At 40.7% G+C, this 20,048-nt stretch overlaps 1 protein-coding gene across 1 annotated transcript in view; it reads left to right on the top strand.

Moving 5' to 3' along the window:
• The window catches only part of SYNE1 (spectrin repeat containing nuclear envelope protein 1), a 497,459-nt gene that overhangs the window by 178,473 nt on the left and 298,938 nt on the right, over positions 1-20,048 (top strand). The window contains exons 26-34 of the mRNA XM_058289685.2: positions 1,314-1,472; positions 1,978-2,186; positions 2,711-2,819; positions 4,941-5,105; positions 9,281-9,448; positions 11,175-11,345; positions 12,034-12,174; positions 16,411-16,571; positions 18,547-18,697. Coding sequence (XP_058145668.1) covers positions 1,314-1,472; positions 1,978-2,186; positions 2,711-2,819; positions 4,941-5,105; positions 9,281-9,448; positions 11,175-11,345; positions 12,034-12,174; positions 16,411-16,571; positions 18,547-18,697 — 1,434 coding nt within the window. The remainder of the gene's footprint in view (positions 1-1,313; positions 1,473-1,977; positions 2,187-2,710; positions 2,820-4,940; positions 5,106-9,280; positions 9,449-11,174; positions 11,346-12,033; positions 12,175-16,410; positions 16,572-18,546; positions 18,698-20,048) is intronic.

Genomic DNA, 20,048 nt, shown 5'->3' with positions numbered 1-20,048 from the left:
GGATGTGTGAGTTGGGGATGGCGTGCGGGACTGTGGGAGAGCCAGCCTTCCAGTGGAGGTCAGGCAGATGCACCACAGTGGAGACCCTGCTGGCATTGTCTTCCTTGAACCAGGCTGGAGGGACGTGCCCTGGCCCCCGGTTCATGAGTGATATCGTCAAGTAATAGCAAGTACAGATGCCATGGGCATCTTAGGAAGGAGACGCGGGGGCATTGAAAGGTTGGCAGCTACGACTCTCTCCATCAGGCTGTGCTGCTTGCTGGATGTCTTGATCTCAGTAACCCTCTAAAGACTCAGCTCTGTGCCTAGGAACACAGAGTTAAAGAAACTTCTTTTTCCTCTCTGGTTTGAAATTTTAAATATCTCTCATTTAAAATAAAAGCAACCCTAAAGGAACACACAGTTAAAGAAACTTCTTTTTGCTTGCTAGTTTGAAATTTTAAAAATCTCTTGTTTGAAACCAAAACAATCCTTAAGAAAAAGAAGCTGAACTATTAAAGATGTCTTTGGAGCTTAACGTATCATAATGTTATTATGGAATAGAGGCTATAATTTAAGGGTGTGCTTTCTTACACACACACACTCACCCTAAACCCTCTGGGATACAATCTCTCGTAATCCTTGCATAGCTCCAATTCATTTTCCCATCAGTTATCTTACTGTTCTTTTAAAAATGTTACAGGATACACATTGGATAAAGTGATTGAGCTTTAGAACCTAAATGTAATGGTAAAACCTTGTGTTTATATTTTAAAAAGGGAATGCAAAAAATGTTATTGTTACTTGTTTTTCTCAAGGTATAATTTAATGGAAAGAGCTCTTGGCAAGAGGTGGGCGGGCTGTTTAATCCTGGATTTTTTACCTAGCACAGTTCCCTTAAGTTCCTCCTTTGGGACTGGGTATAACATCTGCCCTTTCTACCTCACAGGGTTGTAGGCAAAATCAAAGAGAGCTGTGCAGGGTAGAGGTACGTGGCATGGCAAAGTGTGATTTAAATCTGGGTTCAAATTCCAGCTCTTCTGCTTACTTCCTGAGGCGCTGTGGTCTCACCTGTAAAATAGGAATGTTCATACTGCTTGGGGCTCCTGTGAAAATGCAATTACATCATCCGGTGAATGCTCTTGGCCTGCAGTGGGCTCAGAGGCTTAGCCAAGTTCCTCATATTAGAAAAGTACAAGAGCCCAATGTAGATGATAAGGATGAAATCACATTGGCCAGCAGGGAATATTTTTCATTTTTGTTAGCCATTTCAGTTGGAAATGAACATTATCAAAACATAGTATCTTCTTTCTGAATTTTCTTTTGGAATGCAGGATCTTCAGGGAGAAGCCCCATACCATTTACTTCATCTGAAGATTGAAGTGGAGAAAAATCGGTTCTTAGCTTCCATAGAAGAATGCAGAACTGAGCTGGACCGGGAGGCAAAGCTGGTGGCCCAGGAGGGCAGCGAAAAGATGCTGAAGGAACACAGGGTATGTCTTGTCCACCACCACCGAGGGGACACTCACGTAAAGCCACACTGTTCTTTATTTTATTTTTATTATTTTTTATGAGGTTCCAGGGATTGAACCCAGAACCTCGTACATGGGTAGCAGGTGCTTATCCACTGAGCTACATCTGCTCCCTGACACTGTTCTTTAAAGAACAGAATGCTGTGCAGCAGTGCTCCAAAATGTATTCATCAGATGTAATGGATGTGCCACACTGATGAAGAGGTTGTTGATGTGGGAGGAGTCGGGGGTGGTGGGAAGTGGAGGTATATGGGAACCTCTTATATTTTTTAACATAACGTTTTGTGTGATCTATGCATGTAAAAAGGTAATAAATAAAAAATTTTAAGAAGGGGTGGAACTCATGCTCCATCTACCTGAATTACTTTCCACCTGGCGTCTAGGTGGGAGTCTTCCTTTCGGAGATTCTATCTAGGACAATGTAAACATATCGTATGGCTTCTCACAAGCATTGGTCACCTTCTAGGTGTTCTTCAGCGACAAAGGTCCTCATCATCTCTGTGAGAAGAGGTTGCAGCTCATCGAGGAACTGTGCCTGAAGCTCCCCGTGCGGGACCCAATGCGGGACACGCCCGACGCCTGCCACGCGGCTCTCAAAGAGCTCAGGGCGGCCATCGATGGCGCCCACAGGCGGCTCCGGGAGGACCCAGACAAATGGCGGGACTACACCAGCAGGTGGGCTCAGACCCGCTTCCAGAGGCGCAGACCAGCTGTCCCCAAGTCCTTTTGCCCAGAGATCCCCGCCGAGCAAGAAATGCCATCAGTTTCACTTCACACAGGAAAGATGCTCTGGTCCAGAAATGCTTCATTTACTGAAGGGGATGGGCGAGCCTTTCTCCTTGACCCTCAGATCCCCCAATGTGTGTGTATTTGGGGAGCGAACCTTCAGCCTCTGGGTTGTGCCTCCCCTAGGTGGGCCCAGGTGAGGCCAGACCTCAAGGGGTACCTTCTTTCCCCCCAGGTGCTCAGGCCAGGCGAGGCCCTGGACACCATCCCTCAACCACGCGCTCCCCGCCTGCTCTGCTCCCTCTTCCCACTGAGTCACTGAGCATCTGAGCCAGTTTTCAGAAAAGCTCTTAATCGACTTGCTCATCCCTTGGTTGCTGCTAAACTTCCGCACGTAAAGACCAAACAGAAAATGTATTTGAACCATCCCGGTACTTTCTCCCTTTAATTAGAAGGTGCTTGCATTCTTTCAGATTTTCTGAGTTCTCATCTTGGATAGCTGCAAAAGAGACACAGCTAAAGGGGATTAAGGAGGACGTGATGGATCCTTCCAGCCACGGAGAAGTTAAACAGGCTGTAGAGGTAAGTCCTGGGCGCCCTTATATGTTACTGGGGAATTTCCAATAATAAAGGATGATAGGCAATCTCTAGTCTTTTTATCTTTCTAGAAAAAAAGAAAACTAAGTTCCTGAAAGTCATCTTAAAAATAGGTGTCCTCTTGTTACCATGGAAAAGTGTAGGGGTTTTTTTGCCTATTGAGTCGTTGGTTTCATTGAGATTTGGCCATGTGCAGTGGTGCCTGCAAAGCTTCCTTAGCTAATGGGGAGTCCGGAGCGGAAAAGTGCATGCATGGGTGTGTGACACAACTTGGAGGTTTGAGAATTGCCACATGCTACTACCTTCTCCAATGTGAGGATCCCATCTTAAAGGAAAAGAACTTTTCGCTTGTCACTCCTAATACCTAGTGTGCACATGCAACATGTAGTATCAGTTCAGTCTATAGGTTGTGCTGGAGGCATGTTTGGATTTCTCCAATCCTTGACATAATTCTATAAGTACCTGCATCTCCCCAGCCCTCAGCCAGCTGTACCTCCCATATCCCCTGATTCCTAGGATTATGCCCAAATGGGAAATACTTGATTACTCAATAACCACTAATCACATCTTCTCCTTTGCTATAGAGACATATCAGTCTAGAGTATTTGGCATTAGAAAATAAAATTTTCTCTGCAACAAAAATCCCTTGCTTGTTTAAAAGAAGGATAAAAAGAGCACTTTCAATAAATGGGAACATCTAGTTTCTTAGAAAACACAAATTTAGAAAACTTATTTCTTTCAACTGCCAAAAAAAGGCATATTTAATGAAAAAAAAAAAAGAGACTTGCAAGAGAAAATAAAGTCACTATAGGTTTTTATACATTTTTAGCCCTTCAAAAGTCAGAGCACAGAAAAGTCAGAGAGTTGGGCAGGATCTCTAAGTATCCTTTTTGTGTCGCATCAGTCGGGATTGGTTTCCATTAGCCTCTGGAGTTTGGTAAACACAGCCAAGGTGACACAGTCCCAGCCTGAACCCAGTTTGCCTTCGATGAATGACACAAGGCAACCCTCTTCCTGACAGCCCAGCCCGTAGTTTTCTAGACTCTTGAGTACTCACTATTGTGAAAATCCTCTTACAGCATTTCAATGGCTTACAAATCACATAGTTGTATTTAATATTAATTTTACTTCCTTTCTGCCCCTATCCTCTGAGCTCTACTTTTTTTCCCTTAAATCCTATAAGTGCTCTAGAAGCACAATAATCTAACCGTAGACATAGAGCTAGAGAGGGAGATCTGGATTTGCTGCTGCTTACTATTATAGAACAAAAAAAAATTCCTGTCTTAGAATGAAGAAATCACTTCTGGAACCATATGTTTTCCACTGAAGTGCATTTGCCCTGAAACCGCCGCTGTACAGCAAATGTGGTTGGGGACCTCCTGCCCCGGGCTTGTCTCAAAGTTGGTGTGGGAGGGGAAAGCTGCCCAGTGATAGTCCCCGGGCCCTGCCCCCTGCTACCACTATAGCCCACAGTCTTCTGGCATTTTCTTGGTGGATAAACCCTTCCTTTCCTTCTGCTGTTCTGTTTTTCATCTTAATTTTGGGGCTATTGGTCTCTAAAAGCTAACAAAAATGAGACAGGAAGTGCAAGCTAATGAAGACAATTAAGTAAAAGTAACCCTGTGAAACATCCATAATAACGTGTTTCAAGGAAACGCTTCAATAAAAGCAATTAACTCACTAAATTATTCTTTTTCACCGCATACTGTGATCCTTCCAGTTCCCTGAAAGCAAGATAAAGTACATGCTATGTTATAGTGCTTAATTTTGGAATCTCATAGTCTATATTATTTTTAGAAGGCATCTTTGTCATGATGAAGGGAATATCTGCAAATATCTAACCATTCAATTAAGAGGGTCACTTGTTTTTTGCTGTAGATAGTATTGATTTTAGGCATCAGGTGTTGGGGTTGGGGAAACATGTCTTTCTAGCACTCGCCGACGTTTGTTAAAGATGTGTACAGAAAGTAAAACGAGTAGGCGCTCCATTGGGAACGGACGTCAGGTTCTCTTATGTCCACCTTCTAGCCCTCCCCCGACTCCTTTCCCACTGGAAACTCATGGTCCACGATTTTTCCATTCATCGAAAGTGTGCTTTCATTTCAGGAGATCCGAAACTGTGTGACCCGAAAAGCAGAGACTCTCAGCTGGCTAAAATCCAGGCTTAAAATTCTGACGGAAGTTTCTTCTGAGAGTGAAGCTCAAAAGCAAGGGGACGAGCTGGCAAAATTATCGAGTGGTTTCAAGGCCCTTGGAACTCTGCTGTCTGAGGTATCTATCTCACTTAGGCTCCAATAGATGGGTCCGCATGGAGATCTGGAAAGTTCACTGCCCTTGGGTTGTTCTTTTTATTTTTTTTATTTATTCCTTACTCCCCCACACCTGTTGTCTGCTGTATCCATTTGCTGTGTGTTCTGTATCCACTTGCATTATCCAGCAGCACTGGGAATCCGTGTCTCTTATTGTTGCGTCATCTTGCTTCATCAGCTCTCTGTGTGTGCAGCGCCACTCCTGGGCAGGCTGCACGTTTTTCACGTGGGTGGCTCTCCTTGCGCATGGGGGACCCCAAGTGGGGACACCCCTGCGTGGCACAGCACTCCTTGCACATGGCAGCAGCGCTGCGCATGGGCCAGCTCACCACGCAGATCAGGAGGTCCTGGGGATCGAACCCTGAACCTCCTATGTGGTAGGCAGACGCTCTATCAGTTGAGCCATGTCCGCTTCCCTCTTTGGGTTATTCTTTAACACACAGTTTCACAAAGAAGCTGCAGCTGAAACAGAAGAGTTATCTGATACTTCTTCATATAAAGGTGGGGTGGGGGATTAGTAGGACATTAAAGTTACCGTCTCACTCAGTACTGAACAACAGGTCAGTTCAAGTTAACTATCAATGTCTAAAGCAGAATACATAGAAAATCTGCACTTTTCATGCCTTCGGAAAGCATTGGTATTTCTTTTTTTTTTTTAAGATTTTTATTTATTTGTTTGTTTGTTTTTTATTTATTTCTCTCCCCTCCCCACAGTTGCCTGCTCTCTGTGTCCATTCACTGTGTGTTCTTCTGTGTCCGCTTGTATTCTTGTCAGTGGCACTGGGAATCTGTGTCTCTTTTTATTGCATCATCTTGCTGCATCAGCTCTCCGTGTGTGCGGTGCCACTCCTGGGCAGGCTGTGCCTTTTTCACACGTGGCTGCTCTCCTTATGGGGTGCACTCCTTGTGCATGGGGCTCCCCTATGTGGGGGACACCCCTGCATGGCACTTACTCCTTGCGTGCATCAGCACTGCACGTGGGCCAGCTCACCACATGGGCCAGGAGGCCCTGGGTTTGAACCCTGGACCTCCCATGTGATAGGCGGATGCTCTATCCATTGAGCCAAATCCGCTTCCAAGCATTGGTATTTCACGGTCAGTTTCGGGTACAGCATAGAGTCTCAGAGCACAGGTTTGAGCATCAGACAAGTTCAGGGTTAGAGCTCAATCTTGGTACCCTAAGTCCCATGTGATTCCGAGCTTGTCCTTTAATATCTCTGGCCCTTGGTTTCTTTATTTGCAAAAAAGTTTTAAAATACCCCAGTAAGGCAGTATCAAGGATTAAATGCAGTAATTATGTTGAGCATTTAGTAGAGTAAGAACAGAGCAAGTGCTGGCGACTGATGTTAGCAATAATTAAGTAATCCATGATTACTGGGCAGGCCAGGAAAATCCCCTTTTAGAGGTCTTCTCATTTTAGACCTCTCAGCATGAATGTAATACTCATCCATATCCCTAATAGGTTAAACTATACCAGCCCATCTATTTATTTCTAGTCGGGTACCTGCTACCCTCAGTGGGAATACTTCTCCCAAGCAGGTTGTTGAGCAAGGATGATGAGTTAGAGCATGGGAAGATAATAAAAGAATGTCGAGTAGAATAGATAGTTACAAGTATGTCTTGAAATCATATGAATATAAGCATGGATAGAAAAAATGATTTATGTGATAACTAGAGAAAGACCACAAATCTCTCTGATTCTGAAGGTCTGGAATTTTCTATGGATGCACTTACTCTAACGATCTGATTGTCATTAAACTCTGTATTGTTAACCCACGGGGACCTGGCTGAGTCTCTGGTAGTGAAACTACATAAGCCAAAAATACTCTGAATTACTTGTGATTTTTGTTTCATGTGAGAATTTTAATTTATAAATTATAGGTTTCTTGAGACCTCATGACAAATTGAAAATAGAGATATTACTAATCAAATTTTGGAACATAAACTATTTCAATTGTTTGAGCATTCATTTTCATAGCATTGGGGAAGTTTAGTTAGTTCCCACTCCCATTTGTGAATGAAATTTTTATATTACTCTAAGTCAAGTAAGGGTAACAGTCTGGAAGTTACTACATAGAGAGGTGCTCTTTGAAGCTGAAGAGAGTTGAGTCACATTGATATATAAATTTACAATATATTTCATCACACAAAAACAACTATCCAACTTTAAAATGAGGAATTATTACCATCCTAACATTTTACCTTTTTTAAAAAATCCCCACCCGCCTTTGCAGCTTTTTTGCTTGCTGTCTGCTCTCTGTGTCCATTCACTGTGTGTTCTTCTGTGTCTCTGTTTATTTTTATTTATTCCCCCCTCCTTGCAGCTTGCTTGCTGTCTGCTCTCTGTGTCCATTCACTGTGCTCTCTTCTGCATTTTTGCTTCTTTCCTTTTTTGTTGCGTCACCTTACTGAGTTGGCTCTCAGTGGCGTTTGCAGGCTAGCAGCTCTCTGCAGCATGTGGGTGAACCTGCCTTCACAAGGAGGCCCCGGGACACGAGCCCAGGGCCTCCCATATGGTAGACGGGAGCCCAGCTGATAGAGCCACGGCCGCTTCCCCATTTTACCTTTTTCTTCCAAGTACTCTCATTATGCTGCCATGATACTTGTGACAAGGGCCTACCTCTGACAAATATTTATGCAAATATCAATTGCTTACACACTTACACACTATCTTACAATTTTATGTAACTTATTTTAAATACTTCACTTTTTTTTATTACTTAACTTACTGAAAGTTAAGAAAGAAGAATGGAGGAAAACTGTTTATTTATGAATTTGTATAAAAAAAGATGGATTTGACCCATCCAATCCCTTCCTTTGATTATAATCTACTTAGTATTAAATAAATGCTGAACACAAAGTGTTTACAACTCACTGTAAAAAGAAAAGATTGTGGACAGATTCACAGTATGTAGTAAAGAACCCCTTCTTTTGCCAGAGCTGATGTTTGTTAGGATCTGGAGTTTACATTTTTCACAGCATCTTACTGCTGTTTGTTTGGAGAATAACATGCTCTAAGTTATGTTGGATAACTCAGATGAGAAGACAGTGAAAAAAGAAGACAGCGTAAGAGAAGGAAAAACTAGAACGCTTATGTGGAAGACAAATGGCAATAAAATGTGGGTAAAGATAGTGAAGATGGACAGGGATAAACAGTGAAAACAGGAGATGGTGAAAGTAAAATAGAAGCAGCAGAAAGAGGAAAAGGAGTGAAAATTCAGGAAAATGACAGAGAAAAGAATCTACTAAAGAGCCACAAAATTAGAACTTATTTATATGGATACTTTCTGTAGAAATACCTTTTACTCAAATACTGTTTTATTCTTTTCTTCTTTTTCCTCTCTCTCTATTTTTTCCTTATTTTCTTTGAATAAGATGAATTCAGCTTCCTTGTAAGGCACTCTCATAATTACATTGTTTTAGTCATGAGATTGAAATGAAGAAAACCTGGGAATCATCATATATACTATTTCCCTTTCTGGTTTTTTTTTCTTAATTTTATTTTTATTTATTTCTAACCCCCTCCCTCCATTGTCTGCTCTCTGCATCCATTCGCTGTGTGTTCTTCTGTGTCTGCTTGTCTTCTCATTAGGTGGCTCTGGGAACCAATCCTGGGACCTTCCGGAGTGGGAGAGAGGTGCTTACTCTCTTGCACCACCTCAGCTCCCTGGTCTGCTGTGTCTCTTATTGTCTCTCCTCTGTGTCTTTTTGTTGCGTCGTCTTGCTGTGCCAGCTCTCCGTACGGGCTCGCACTCCTGCATGGGGCAGTACTCCTTGCACAAGGCAGCCCTCCTTGCATGGGGCAGCACTCCGCATGGGCCAGCTCGCCACACAGGCCAGTTTGCCTTCCCCAGGAGGCTCTGGGAATCAAACCCTGGACCTCCCTGTATGGTAGACAGGAGCCCAAGTGCTTGAGCCACATCCGCTTCCCTTTCCTGGTTTTCAGTATGGCACATGAGGCCTGCAATTCCCATAAGTGACTATATTTAATGATAATTAAATAACCCTTAAAAATGTGTGAGAGAATAATTGTTAGATAGTGTGTGCGTATTTCAGTGCGTATCTTAAAATATTCAAGGTTACATGAACATCATCAAATAATACTATGATTTGCATTTTCTTTTCGTGAAAATCCAGGTTGAAAAGATGTTAAGCAACTTTGGTGACTCTGTCCAGTACAAAGAAACAGTAAAAAGTTCCCTCGAAGAGTTAATTTCTGGCTCTAAAGAAGTTCAGGAACAAGCTGAAAAGATCTTGGACACTGAAAATCTGTTTGAAGCACAGCAATTACTTCTTCACCAGCAGGTAGATGTCTCCAATGCATTTTTGAAAGTTTATTGATTACTGACAGAGCTGGAGAGAGAGAGTGTAAACCCTGGGGGGGTGAAGACATGGAGGAGGAGTTGAATGGTTAAAAGAATTTGCCACTTGCATTCTTTCTGGTAAATATTAACTATTTCAGAAGATCCTGCAAAACAAATTCTCAGACAGTGACCCAATGACATCCAAAAGTTCAAGGAATATTGTGGAGGGAAACTTGATCTAGCTTTGAAAATCTGCATGAAACCTGTTTAATTTTCCTTTTCCTAACAGAGAAAGAAAGCACAGAGACGAACAAATTGTTTCATATTTAAGAGCACTATTATTTTCTCATTGTAGTAAAGGCTGTCTCTTGAATTTACAACCTTTAAAACACCTTAGTTTGAGAAATTATACCTCTTACTTGATGTGCTAGAAATTTCAGGAAAAGTATGCTCTTACTCTATATCAGAACTATAAATAAAGAAAATCTGGCCAGTATACTTGATGCTAAATAATTTTAATCAACTTGACTCTTAATAGTCTGGAAATGGGCATTAAAATATAGGTGCATAAATGTGATATATTTCTTATTAAACACAGTATAAATGGAAATGAGTCAAATAAAATATTTAATACAATTCTAGCTTAGTTAATATATAGCAAAATACTACCTAGTTTTATACATAATAATATACATAATAATATATAAAACTAGGGGGTACATTATAACTACACATAAAATAGTCAAAATTGTAATAAGGTTGCAGGTGTAAAAAATTAACTTTTGGTGCTACTTTGTTCTCAATCATTGTAAAACTGTCATTTGGGTTTCATTTGCATTAAGTTAGACAAAAATAAGATTATAGATATTTATTTAATATTTAAAAATTCCTCTTACATTTCCTGGACTGGACAAATATAAGATTATAGATATTGAAATGATATTTTAAAACCTCTCTTACATTTCTTGGATGGGGAGCTTGGTAATAACATAGAAATATTTACATTGCAAACTCTCTAAACTTGAGATTTATGTACCATTCTGCATCTATTATACTTCGATTTAAAATGTTGTTTCCCAAGATATCTTAGCAGATTAATCCTTCTAAATACATTCAGAAATTACTATAAATCTTTTTAATGTTAGCATTTTTACAGCATAGTTGATAAAAAACTTGGAGGTGGGGGGAGTAGATATTGCTCAAGCTGTTGAGCACCTGCCTCCCACGTGGCAGGTCTCAGGTTCATTCCCCATGCCTCCAGAAAGGACAGGAACAAACAAGCAAAACAAACAATTCAGTGGTTGAGCCCTCAGCTTCCCATGCATGTGGTCCCGAGTTCAATCTCTGGCTCCCGGTACCTCAAAACAAAAACCCCAAAACTGAGAGGTGGGGCTAAGTGTTCCAAGTAGAAAACAATTATTTAAGGAGAAAGATGTCCAATCGATCATTTTCCAAATTCCTTCTGGAATATCGCACCAAGCGTTCAACATTCCCTAAAGTTGTGCACAATGAAAACACTATGGCCGATCAGTTGTCGTTTATCTTTACTTCTGACTAACACAGAGCCCCTTATTCCGTTGCCGCTAATCTTATCTTTAAAATACAGTCTGGGCCCTGCCCCATGGGATCATTCCTTTCAGTACCCCCACGGAAGGGTGGGGGCTCGTGTGCCTGATAGCTGCTTAGAGGGTAACATTCACAGCCATCTGTTGAACAAATGCTTCCAGCAAAAGTCAAAGAGGATCTCTGCGAAGAAGAGAGAGGTGCAGCAGCAGCTTGCCCAGGCTGAACGGGCAGAGGGCAGGCTGCCCGGCCGAGCCCGGGAGGAGCTGCGGAAGCTGGAGAGCACCCTGGATGGCATGGAGCACGGCTGGGAGAAGCAGGAACGCCGCATCCAGGTAGGAGCTGGCTCCTGGAGGGCCAGCGTTGCGGTAGCACTCGGCACCAGTGATGTCTTTTGCCGTCTCGAGAACCTTAGGGTGTGGGTACCATAGCTAATGCATTTGGCTTCAAAAGAGTCCAAAGTCCTTGGCCAAAGTTGCATGGCAGCCATCAGTAACAGAACCAGGGTTTGAATCCGTACTTGCAGGAATCCAGAAACTTCCATCATTATCATTTCACTTTTCCAGAAAGTCTGGCAAGCTTTCTGCTTTATCATGATCTTGAAACATTAAAACAATGCTACCTTACTTAAGAGTTTTTTTTAGTTTTGTTATCTGTTCACTTTTCTCCCTCCCCTCTCCCCCTTTCCCTTCCCTCCCCTCCCCTGTCAATGGGCAGGCTTTCTTTTTCTTTGTTCCTTTTCCACACTTTAAATGACATGGTTAATTTCATAGGGCCTTACAGCTGATGGAGGACCCAGAGAGCCTCCAGTCTCCATCCTCTTTGTAGATGATGACGTGGAGACCCAGAAAGGAAATCCTTATAGAAGACAGAGTAATCTGCTTCCAGTGTGATTGAGTGAAATTTTTGGACTACGCAGTAACTGGAAGTTGACAGATTTCCAAAAATGAATGAAAACGGGGTCATAGTTTATGACGTGCTTGAGTAATTTGTAACCTATGTTGTTTATTTTTTCGCATTCAGGTCACATTAAGAAAATGGGAGCGATTTGAAACGAACAAAGAGACAGTAGTCAGATACCTTTTTCAAACAGGTTCCAGTCATGAGCGCTTCTTGAGTTTTAGCAGTTTGGAAAGCTTGTCTTCAGAACTGGAGCAGACAAAGGTATATCACTAAGAACTTACCATCTCTCGGTACTCAATATTCAGAAGAAGACTAAATTTCTACTCCATTGCGACTGTTAATTATTATTCATTTCATAAGTTCTTATTATTTATTGATGGCCTACTCTTCAAAGCACGGGGCTAGTTGCTCTGGGGAATGAGAAAGTAAGATTTGAATATCAAGAACTACGAGAAGGTTTTCATTAAAATTGGAAGTGTTCAGTGCTGTAATAGGTGGATAGATTTTTTAAAAATCTTCCTGGAGGCAAAGAAACTTTTAACTGAACCTCAAAGGGCAGATAAAACTTAGAGAGCAAAGTTTAGGGCAGAGAAAGGGCCTTCCAGAAAGGAGATGGCCTGAGCACAGGCATGAGTGAGGGAAGTTCTAGACGTGGGGGTGCTGTGTTGCCAAGCAGAATACAGCGCGGTTGTAGAGGAATTTCTGGTTGTGCCACAAAGAGTCTAGAAGGCCTGCCACGATACTCTCGAGTAACCTGGAGCCACTGAATGTTTTCAAGACAGAGAGTGATGGGGTGGGAGCTGTGTTTTAGAGGGATGAATTTTGGGGCAAAATGGGTTGAAAGGGTGAACATTGGAGTCTTGAGATCCAATGAGAAAGCTCTTGCATCTACGAGTGAACGTGAATAAGGAGAGTGGAGGTGGCCAGTGACAGGGACAATTGCAGAGACGTGGAATGCAGTCTTAGGTAGGGCACCTGTTTTAGTCAGGGTTCTCTAGGGAAACAATCAACGAGAGATATCTGTCAATGGTATGCAATTCTATAACAGACTCTTACTGGGATGCACAAGTCCAGGTTCCACAGGCAGGTTGCAACCAGGAGCTGCAATGAAAGTCCAGTGAAGGTTCTTGGCGAGTTCTGGGAGATGCTGGTTGTCCAACAATGAGCTGGGAACTTCTCTCTCAATGCTGGAATCACTTCCCCTTTTAAGGCATTCAACTGAATAAAGAGTCACTCGTTGCTGATGGCAGTCTCCCTGATTGATGTAATTCCAACCAGCTATCTATGATTTACCACTGCACTAAAGCCATTGGTGACTAAAGTCCATCAATGCCCTTGTAGTACAATTAGCTCAGTGCTTGCTTGACACAAACAACTGGGCACAATTACCTGGCCGAGTTGACACAACAGCCTAACCATCACAGCACCTAACTGGGTAGAGAGAGGGAAGGAAAAGAAGATAGTATCAGAATTCTGAGCCTGGCAGAGAAGAGGGGAGGAACTTTGGGCCAAAGGAAGTAGCTGTTAGCAGGGAAGGTAACTCCCTCCATTTAGAGCTAAGCTCACATTTACAGGTGTCTTGGTGAGCTCTACCCCATGGGTTCAACCACCTGTGCCGGCTAATCTTATAAGATTTAAGTTGGTCAGAGCAGACCAACAAAGGTGCAAGTAAGCATTAGAGGAAATGCCTGGGCCCTTTTGGTTCTACTTCCCATGTTTGGGGGTTTACAGACAGGCTAAGTTCCTTACAGAAATGCGTTAGCCAGTGTGTGCAAAAGAAGACCCTGTCATGCGCAACCTTTTAGCTTGGAAACCTCTGTGCTGCCTCTGTTTTCTTAGCAGCAAAGGACTTCTTTGTCTCTCACACGGTTAGCTTCCATTGCTTCTCTGATGACTGACTTTGAAGTTTCCTAAGGCCACAGAATCTTTAGTCATTTAAACACAACCGCATCAAAAAAAATCTCAGGTGCCTTTTACAGATAGAAATGCAGATGTATATGGATAAATAAAAAAACACTATAAGCATTAATTTTCACATGTGCTTTCTTCCTGACCACCCAATTTCTGACACCTAGGACTCCATTTGCACAAATCTCTATTTTTACTGCCTTTGGTGACACAGATGTGGCCCTTTAGTGTTATGATTAAAATTCCCTTAGCCTATTTGGTCTTGCATCCGTTGAGATTGGCCGGCTACCATTTTGTTGAGCACTTAACTATATGCTGGTACTGTCAGTCTAACCAGTTCTCATGCATCATCTCATCACTACTCAGACCAAGCCTAAGAAATAGGTGCCATTGTTAATCCGGTTGTACACAGGCGGAGACTGAGGCACAGATGTTCCTGAACTTGTCCAAGAGGTCAAGGTTATTGAGGGGCAAAGGTGGGATTCCAGCCCAAGTGGTCTGAGTCCAACGCCCACACCTTAGCCAGCCACTATGCTCTATTTTCTCTTGGAGCCTCTTTGCCCATTGTTGACGTCAGCTGCTCACAAGCACGGGTAATCTAAGATAACGGTTCTCCTTGGCTGTACAGCTTTCACCCTGGTTCTAGCCCGTGGGTGGTGCACTAGGGAGTGGAGAACTCACACTGGACTGCCCGTTGTGAGCCAGGGTGTTCAACGCAGCATCACGTTCTACCTGCACAATGAGGCAAGAACATTGCTAGTGAGGAACAAGGGTTTCTGGAATGTTACCTGGCCCCAGGTCACTCAGCTACTATGACGCAGAACCCGGCTTCCACTGCAGATCTCTCTGGTGCCCGAGTCAATTCTATCCTGATAATGTCTTCTTAGGACTTAGATACAAAGTTGTACAATGTTATTGTATTTCTGTTTAATGTTGTGTTTGTCAACATTGTTTTGCTCTGTGGATTCCTTTGCTTTTCCTACACAGAACTCACACAAAAGGCTAGAAGATTCAATGCATAGAAACAGTTTCAAGCATCATTCTGCTTTCTCCATGTTCTTTCTGGGTACCGGAAAACACAAGGAGGGAAAATTATTATTTTACTCCTCTGATTCTCTTCATGGGATTCTGACAGATAACACTGTGATTCAGTCTTCACAATTTAATCTGTAGTGATGGCAAGTTCACATATAGTAATAGTGGGTGCTTTTACCTGTGGAATTTAATGTTGCAGCATTAGCAAATGTCATATTTTAGGATACTATATAAATCTCTATCTTATGAGGAGGTTGTGCTTACTCACTTATAGACTCCCAAATTGCAGGTTACTTCTTGGAAGTAAGGTTGATATTTCTATTAGGACATTAAGGTTTTCAAGACATGAAGATACAATAGTATCAAGTAGTAACCCCCTCCTATGTTATGTGTTCATTCTGGGAGCTGCTTTTCAGGACATGTGGTCATCAGGGGTCTGATTTTTAAAAATACTTAAGTCAGTGTTTTGCATCACCTATTTAGAAAGAGGGAAGTCAATGATCAAGATTAAATCTCCAGTGAGGAGCTCTTAAATGAAAAGAAATGAGAAGCTACATTAATTTTTCTCACTCAGAGTTATCTCTGTGTTTACCTTTTTTATTTTGGTTTTTAATATATTTACCCGACAATATTTGCATAAGAGCAAAAGTTTACAAGTTACAAGTTTACCTTGTACATATTAAATCAATCCGAATGAAAATAGTTCAGAATTGGTGAAAATCAGTATATAAACTTTATAAACCATTTTGCTCTCAGTTTTACCTGAAGGATATAAAATACGATAAGCTGTACCTGCCAGAGTTTTAGGCACTTAAAAATGAAATTGCTAATGAAATGCCAATAGTAACTTTTTAAAAAAGCATTACCATCTGTATTTTCCATGAAAGAGTCTGAAAAGTTAAGTGAGTTGCCCAGACAACTCATAGTTGGCAGATCCAGGATTTTATCCTAAGTCTGCTTCAAAACTTACCTTCCTTCCACCTTCTAGTATATGCACATGTAATAGATAAGATTCACCAACATTAAGATGAGATTGCCTCTCTTTTCAGAAAGCTAGTTATCAGAATGTGTTAACAAAGATGATGGACCTTTTACTGACTCTTCTTCACTTTAATAAACAAATCTTTATAGTCATTGGCCTAGAAATCTGTTATCTCTATGACTGAAAAGTCAGTCACTCTTGATTGATCATTTCTTGAATAAGATATTTGTGGATGAGTTCATTATTATAATGCAGCTCAGAATCCTCAACAATAAATCAAAACCAGGATACAATGGCAACCTCATCTTTGTGGGACTCATTGGATGGCCATGCCGGTAGATAGCTGACTGTATAAATAATTTAACCAAGTGTCTGTCTGAGCCATGATGGGAATATGGCAGATCTACTAGCCAACAACACTAGATTCAGCCTTCCTTCATCCACCCACCCCTTCATGCATTTTTTCATGCATGTGGCCACCTATCTACCTAGGGGAATCTCTGAGTTAAATTCATTTGAGGACAGGTTTTAGTATAAGATGCCCTTCTAACCATTGAAATATCGTTTTCTAGGACTTCTCTAAACGAACAGGAGGTATTGCAGTGCAGGCTGAAAATCTTGTGAAGGAAGCTTCTGAGATACCACTTGGACCCAAGAACAAGCAGTTGCTTCAACAACAGGCCAAGTCAATCAAAGAGCAAGTCAAAAAATTAGAAGATACACTTGAAGAAGAGTATGTGCTTGACAAGTCCTAAACTTTTTTTCTCTGAGATAAAGTTTAATTCAATCCTTCCTGTATGTTGTATTCAAAGCATTCTTTTAAAATCTCCAAGTGTCTGTGTATTTCAGCATGTTTTGAGGAAGCCATTCACAATTCAAAAGTATCACCAATACAGAAACCAACATCTACAATAGAACAAGCATAAGGGATGTGGTTTTTGCATCGTAAACCCATTCTGTTCATGAGAAAGCCATATCTGCTCGATTCTGTGGCCTTTGTACATTACAGAGGGAATCTCAAGAAGAAACTAATATTTAAAATACTTTTTTTTACTGTGGTATTCTGATGTCACCAATTAGAGGGAAGGGTGGATATTTTTGTTTGTGTGGATTCTAGGCATAAATACATTATCACATAGACCAAACTTGTCCACCAGCTGGGTGCTCACAGAGCTTTTAAATAGTGCCTCAGTATCCAAACTGTCACTGATATCCTGTCTCCAGAAATTATCTTTAAAAATCTATCCTTTTTAAACTTTCAATGTTTATTTCTATAAAAAGAAAGAATGCGTGGTTGTCCTATTGGTATCTTATTATATATACAATACATACAGAAAGAATTTGGAGGGGTTAAATGTACAAGGATATGGCAAATATTCCTTAAAATAATATGGTCAGACATTTCTATTTTAAAGGTTATTTTACTGAAATAGTGACAAATTGATGCCTAATAGTATATTATTCTTAAAATATAGGACATCAGTTCTAAGATGGATTTTCAAATGTGAAATTGTTTTTAATGCAATGCATATATTGTATTTTATACAATAACAACTTGAAATTCACATTTTATGTTTCCTTAAGCTTTAAAATTTGATAAATTACTTATTTAAAACAATTTATGCTAGAAACTTTGAGGACTTTATATTAAATATTCTCCATCAATTTATGGAAATAGTACAACTTTGGCGTTTATCAGAAAGGAAGCCATTTTCATTAGGATTATCCATTTAACTCTTGATTCCATCTAAAACTTGTAATATCACATCTTGCTGAGTGTATTAACACACCCAGGGTATAAATTTGAGACTGCAATACTGTTTTATTTGACAATCAATGATGCCGCTATATTCTTCTTAATGTCTTCAAGTGCCTTTTGGTAAACAGGGAAATTCTTCCACTTTTTTTTTTTAAACCCAAGACTTATCAGTTAAATGCCATGCTATTAGTTTCTCAGTCTTCTTCTAAACCAAAAGCCATAATCACCTGATTATGTGTGCATAGCTAATATAGGCTAGGAAGCTATATTTGAAGCTTTGTTCACTCATTTTATTGTAAATACAGCCCAAGTCACCTAAAAGCAGCTAGGGTGCTCATGTGCAAGAAATCATAAAAGCCCTTGGCAATCAGGACAGTTCAGGTGTCCAAGAACAGCTGACATCACTACAGGACGTAAATGGCAGCTCAGATCCATGGTGGGAGAGTTGCTGCATGGTAGCATGCATTCCTATTAGAAGCACCATCTTCGTCCCTAAAGATGCGTTTGTATGAAGGTCTTGCAGTTTAAATCTCCACCGCGGTGTCTCTCCTTGAAAGCAGGAAGGTACACGTCCAAGAAAATAGGCCCTCTTAACACAGCTTGGCGCCGAAGTTGGTGCTGCTGTAGTTTACTGAGGAAGCCCTGGCGTGGGTCACATGCAGAGTTTAACAAGCTAGACCCACGATCAGACCCCCTTTTGGCTGAGCAATATTCTTTTGGGAGCACAGCACCAATCAGAGTGTATGATAGATGCCTCTTCGTTAAATGTTCCTTCTCAGAGGAAATACAAAGACTGGAGGTCTAGCACACAACTCAGATCGAATGCCTATTTTCTGTTCAACGGTTCAACGTTGAAATGGCCACTGATGTCTTGGTGATTTAAAGGGAATTGTATTGTTGCTCGCTATTAAAATCCTGCGTTTTGTTTACTTAATCTGGTTAATTTTAGTATTAAAACCATGGAAATGGTGAAAAACAAGTGGGATCATTTTGGCAATAATTTTGAGACCCTGTCCGTCTGGATAACTGAGAAAGAAAAAGAGCTGAATGCCTTGGAAACGTCATCCTCTGCCTTGGACATGCAAATCAACCAAATTAAGGTGACCCGCTCACACGTTACATTTATAATCCATGTGTAGCTTTTAAGAGCTCCTCTCTTTCATTTCGCCAGATGCTGTTTGGCCCCAGAACAGATCTTTCAGTGCTATGTGACTCTATTAAACTAAATTCACTAGAATATGGAGTTAAGAGGTTTTGCTTGATTCTGGGCAACACTTTTTAGATGGAATTATGTATTAATATTGTCTGACATGCATTCAAAGTCAATATTGTGTGCAACATCATTAAAATATTTTTATGGTTACATCTTTCTTTTCCTTGATTTTGAGTCAACTCCGCTGGATCCTCTGTTGAGTGCTTTCTATTGTGTGTAACGTATTCATCATCCACAACTGTATAAGAACTAGTCCAAATGTCTAGCTCACACTTTAGAGGTGTTTCTCTTTAACAACCACAAGGAGGTGTTCGAGAGAGACTTGTTTTAGGTGAAACTCTAAGACACCCTTGTCCCAGTGTTTTCATTTACGATGAACTTGGGGTGTGGAGTAAGATGCCTGATACGTTAACTCTTCCAGCTCTAAATAACCCTCCTCCAGATAGGCTATCATCATCTCTTTCATTCAAACAGTTTAAAAATATTAGGGCTGACAGAAAATGAGCTCTGAGAGCTCATCTCTCTTTTTCATACAATTTTTTAAAAATATATTTTCAAAATTCAGCGACTTCTTTTAATATATCAGCTCATTTCCTTCAGAATGGGGAAACCCTCTGCCATTTTGCTCAATTAAATATAGGAAAATGCCTACAAAGGTGAGGGAACATGTCACATTATGACTCAGAAGGCATTCTCACACCATGTGTGTGGTGGGAAGCGACAACGTGGCTTAGCCAAGATTAGACACTGTGCAGATTCTCCTTGTTTACCACTCATTTTGTGTGATCTGGTATATGCAACCCGCTAATGTCTTCTGTATTATACTGGGAAAAAGGGAGGTCAAGCCATTAAAGAATAAGCATGAAATATTTTTAATCTTTAAAGTGGTTTTAAAAGTTGCCATTTAACCATTTCTCCTAAATTCTAAGGAAAAAAAGAAGAGTATGTTTTGTTTCAAATTGTTCCACTTTGGAAAACCTTTAGTAAAAACTTTTCAATTGTTTAGACTTTTTAGAGTTCACTTACTGTTTTTTTTCTCTTTATACCAGAACTTCCAAAATAGATCAATAAACAAATGACATCTTATTGTTACTTTGAAGGGAAAAAATTTTTACACATTTTATTTTTAAATATATAAACATTCAATTGTGGATTTCCATTCTATCAAACCAAAAATAAATTTTCATATGCCCAATATGGAATTTTTAAAACTATCAAAAAACATATTAAATGACTAT

The sequence above is a fragment of the Dasypus novemcinctus genome, chromosome 28 (assembly GCF_030445035.2).
Source record: "Dasypus novemcinctus isolate mDasNov1 chromosome 28, mDasNov1.1.hap2, whole genome shotgun sequence".
Classification (NCBI taxonomy): Eukaryota; Metazoa; Chordata; class Mammalia; order Cingulata; family Dasypodidae; genus Dasypus; species Dasypus novemcinctus.
Note: the sequence above shows the minus strand (reverse complement) of the source record. Positions and strands in the feature narration are given on the sequence as shown.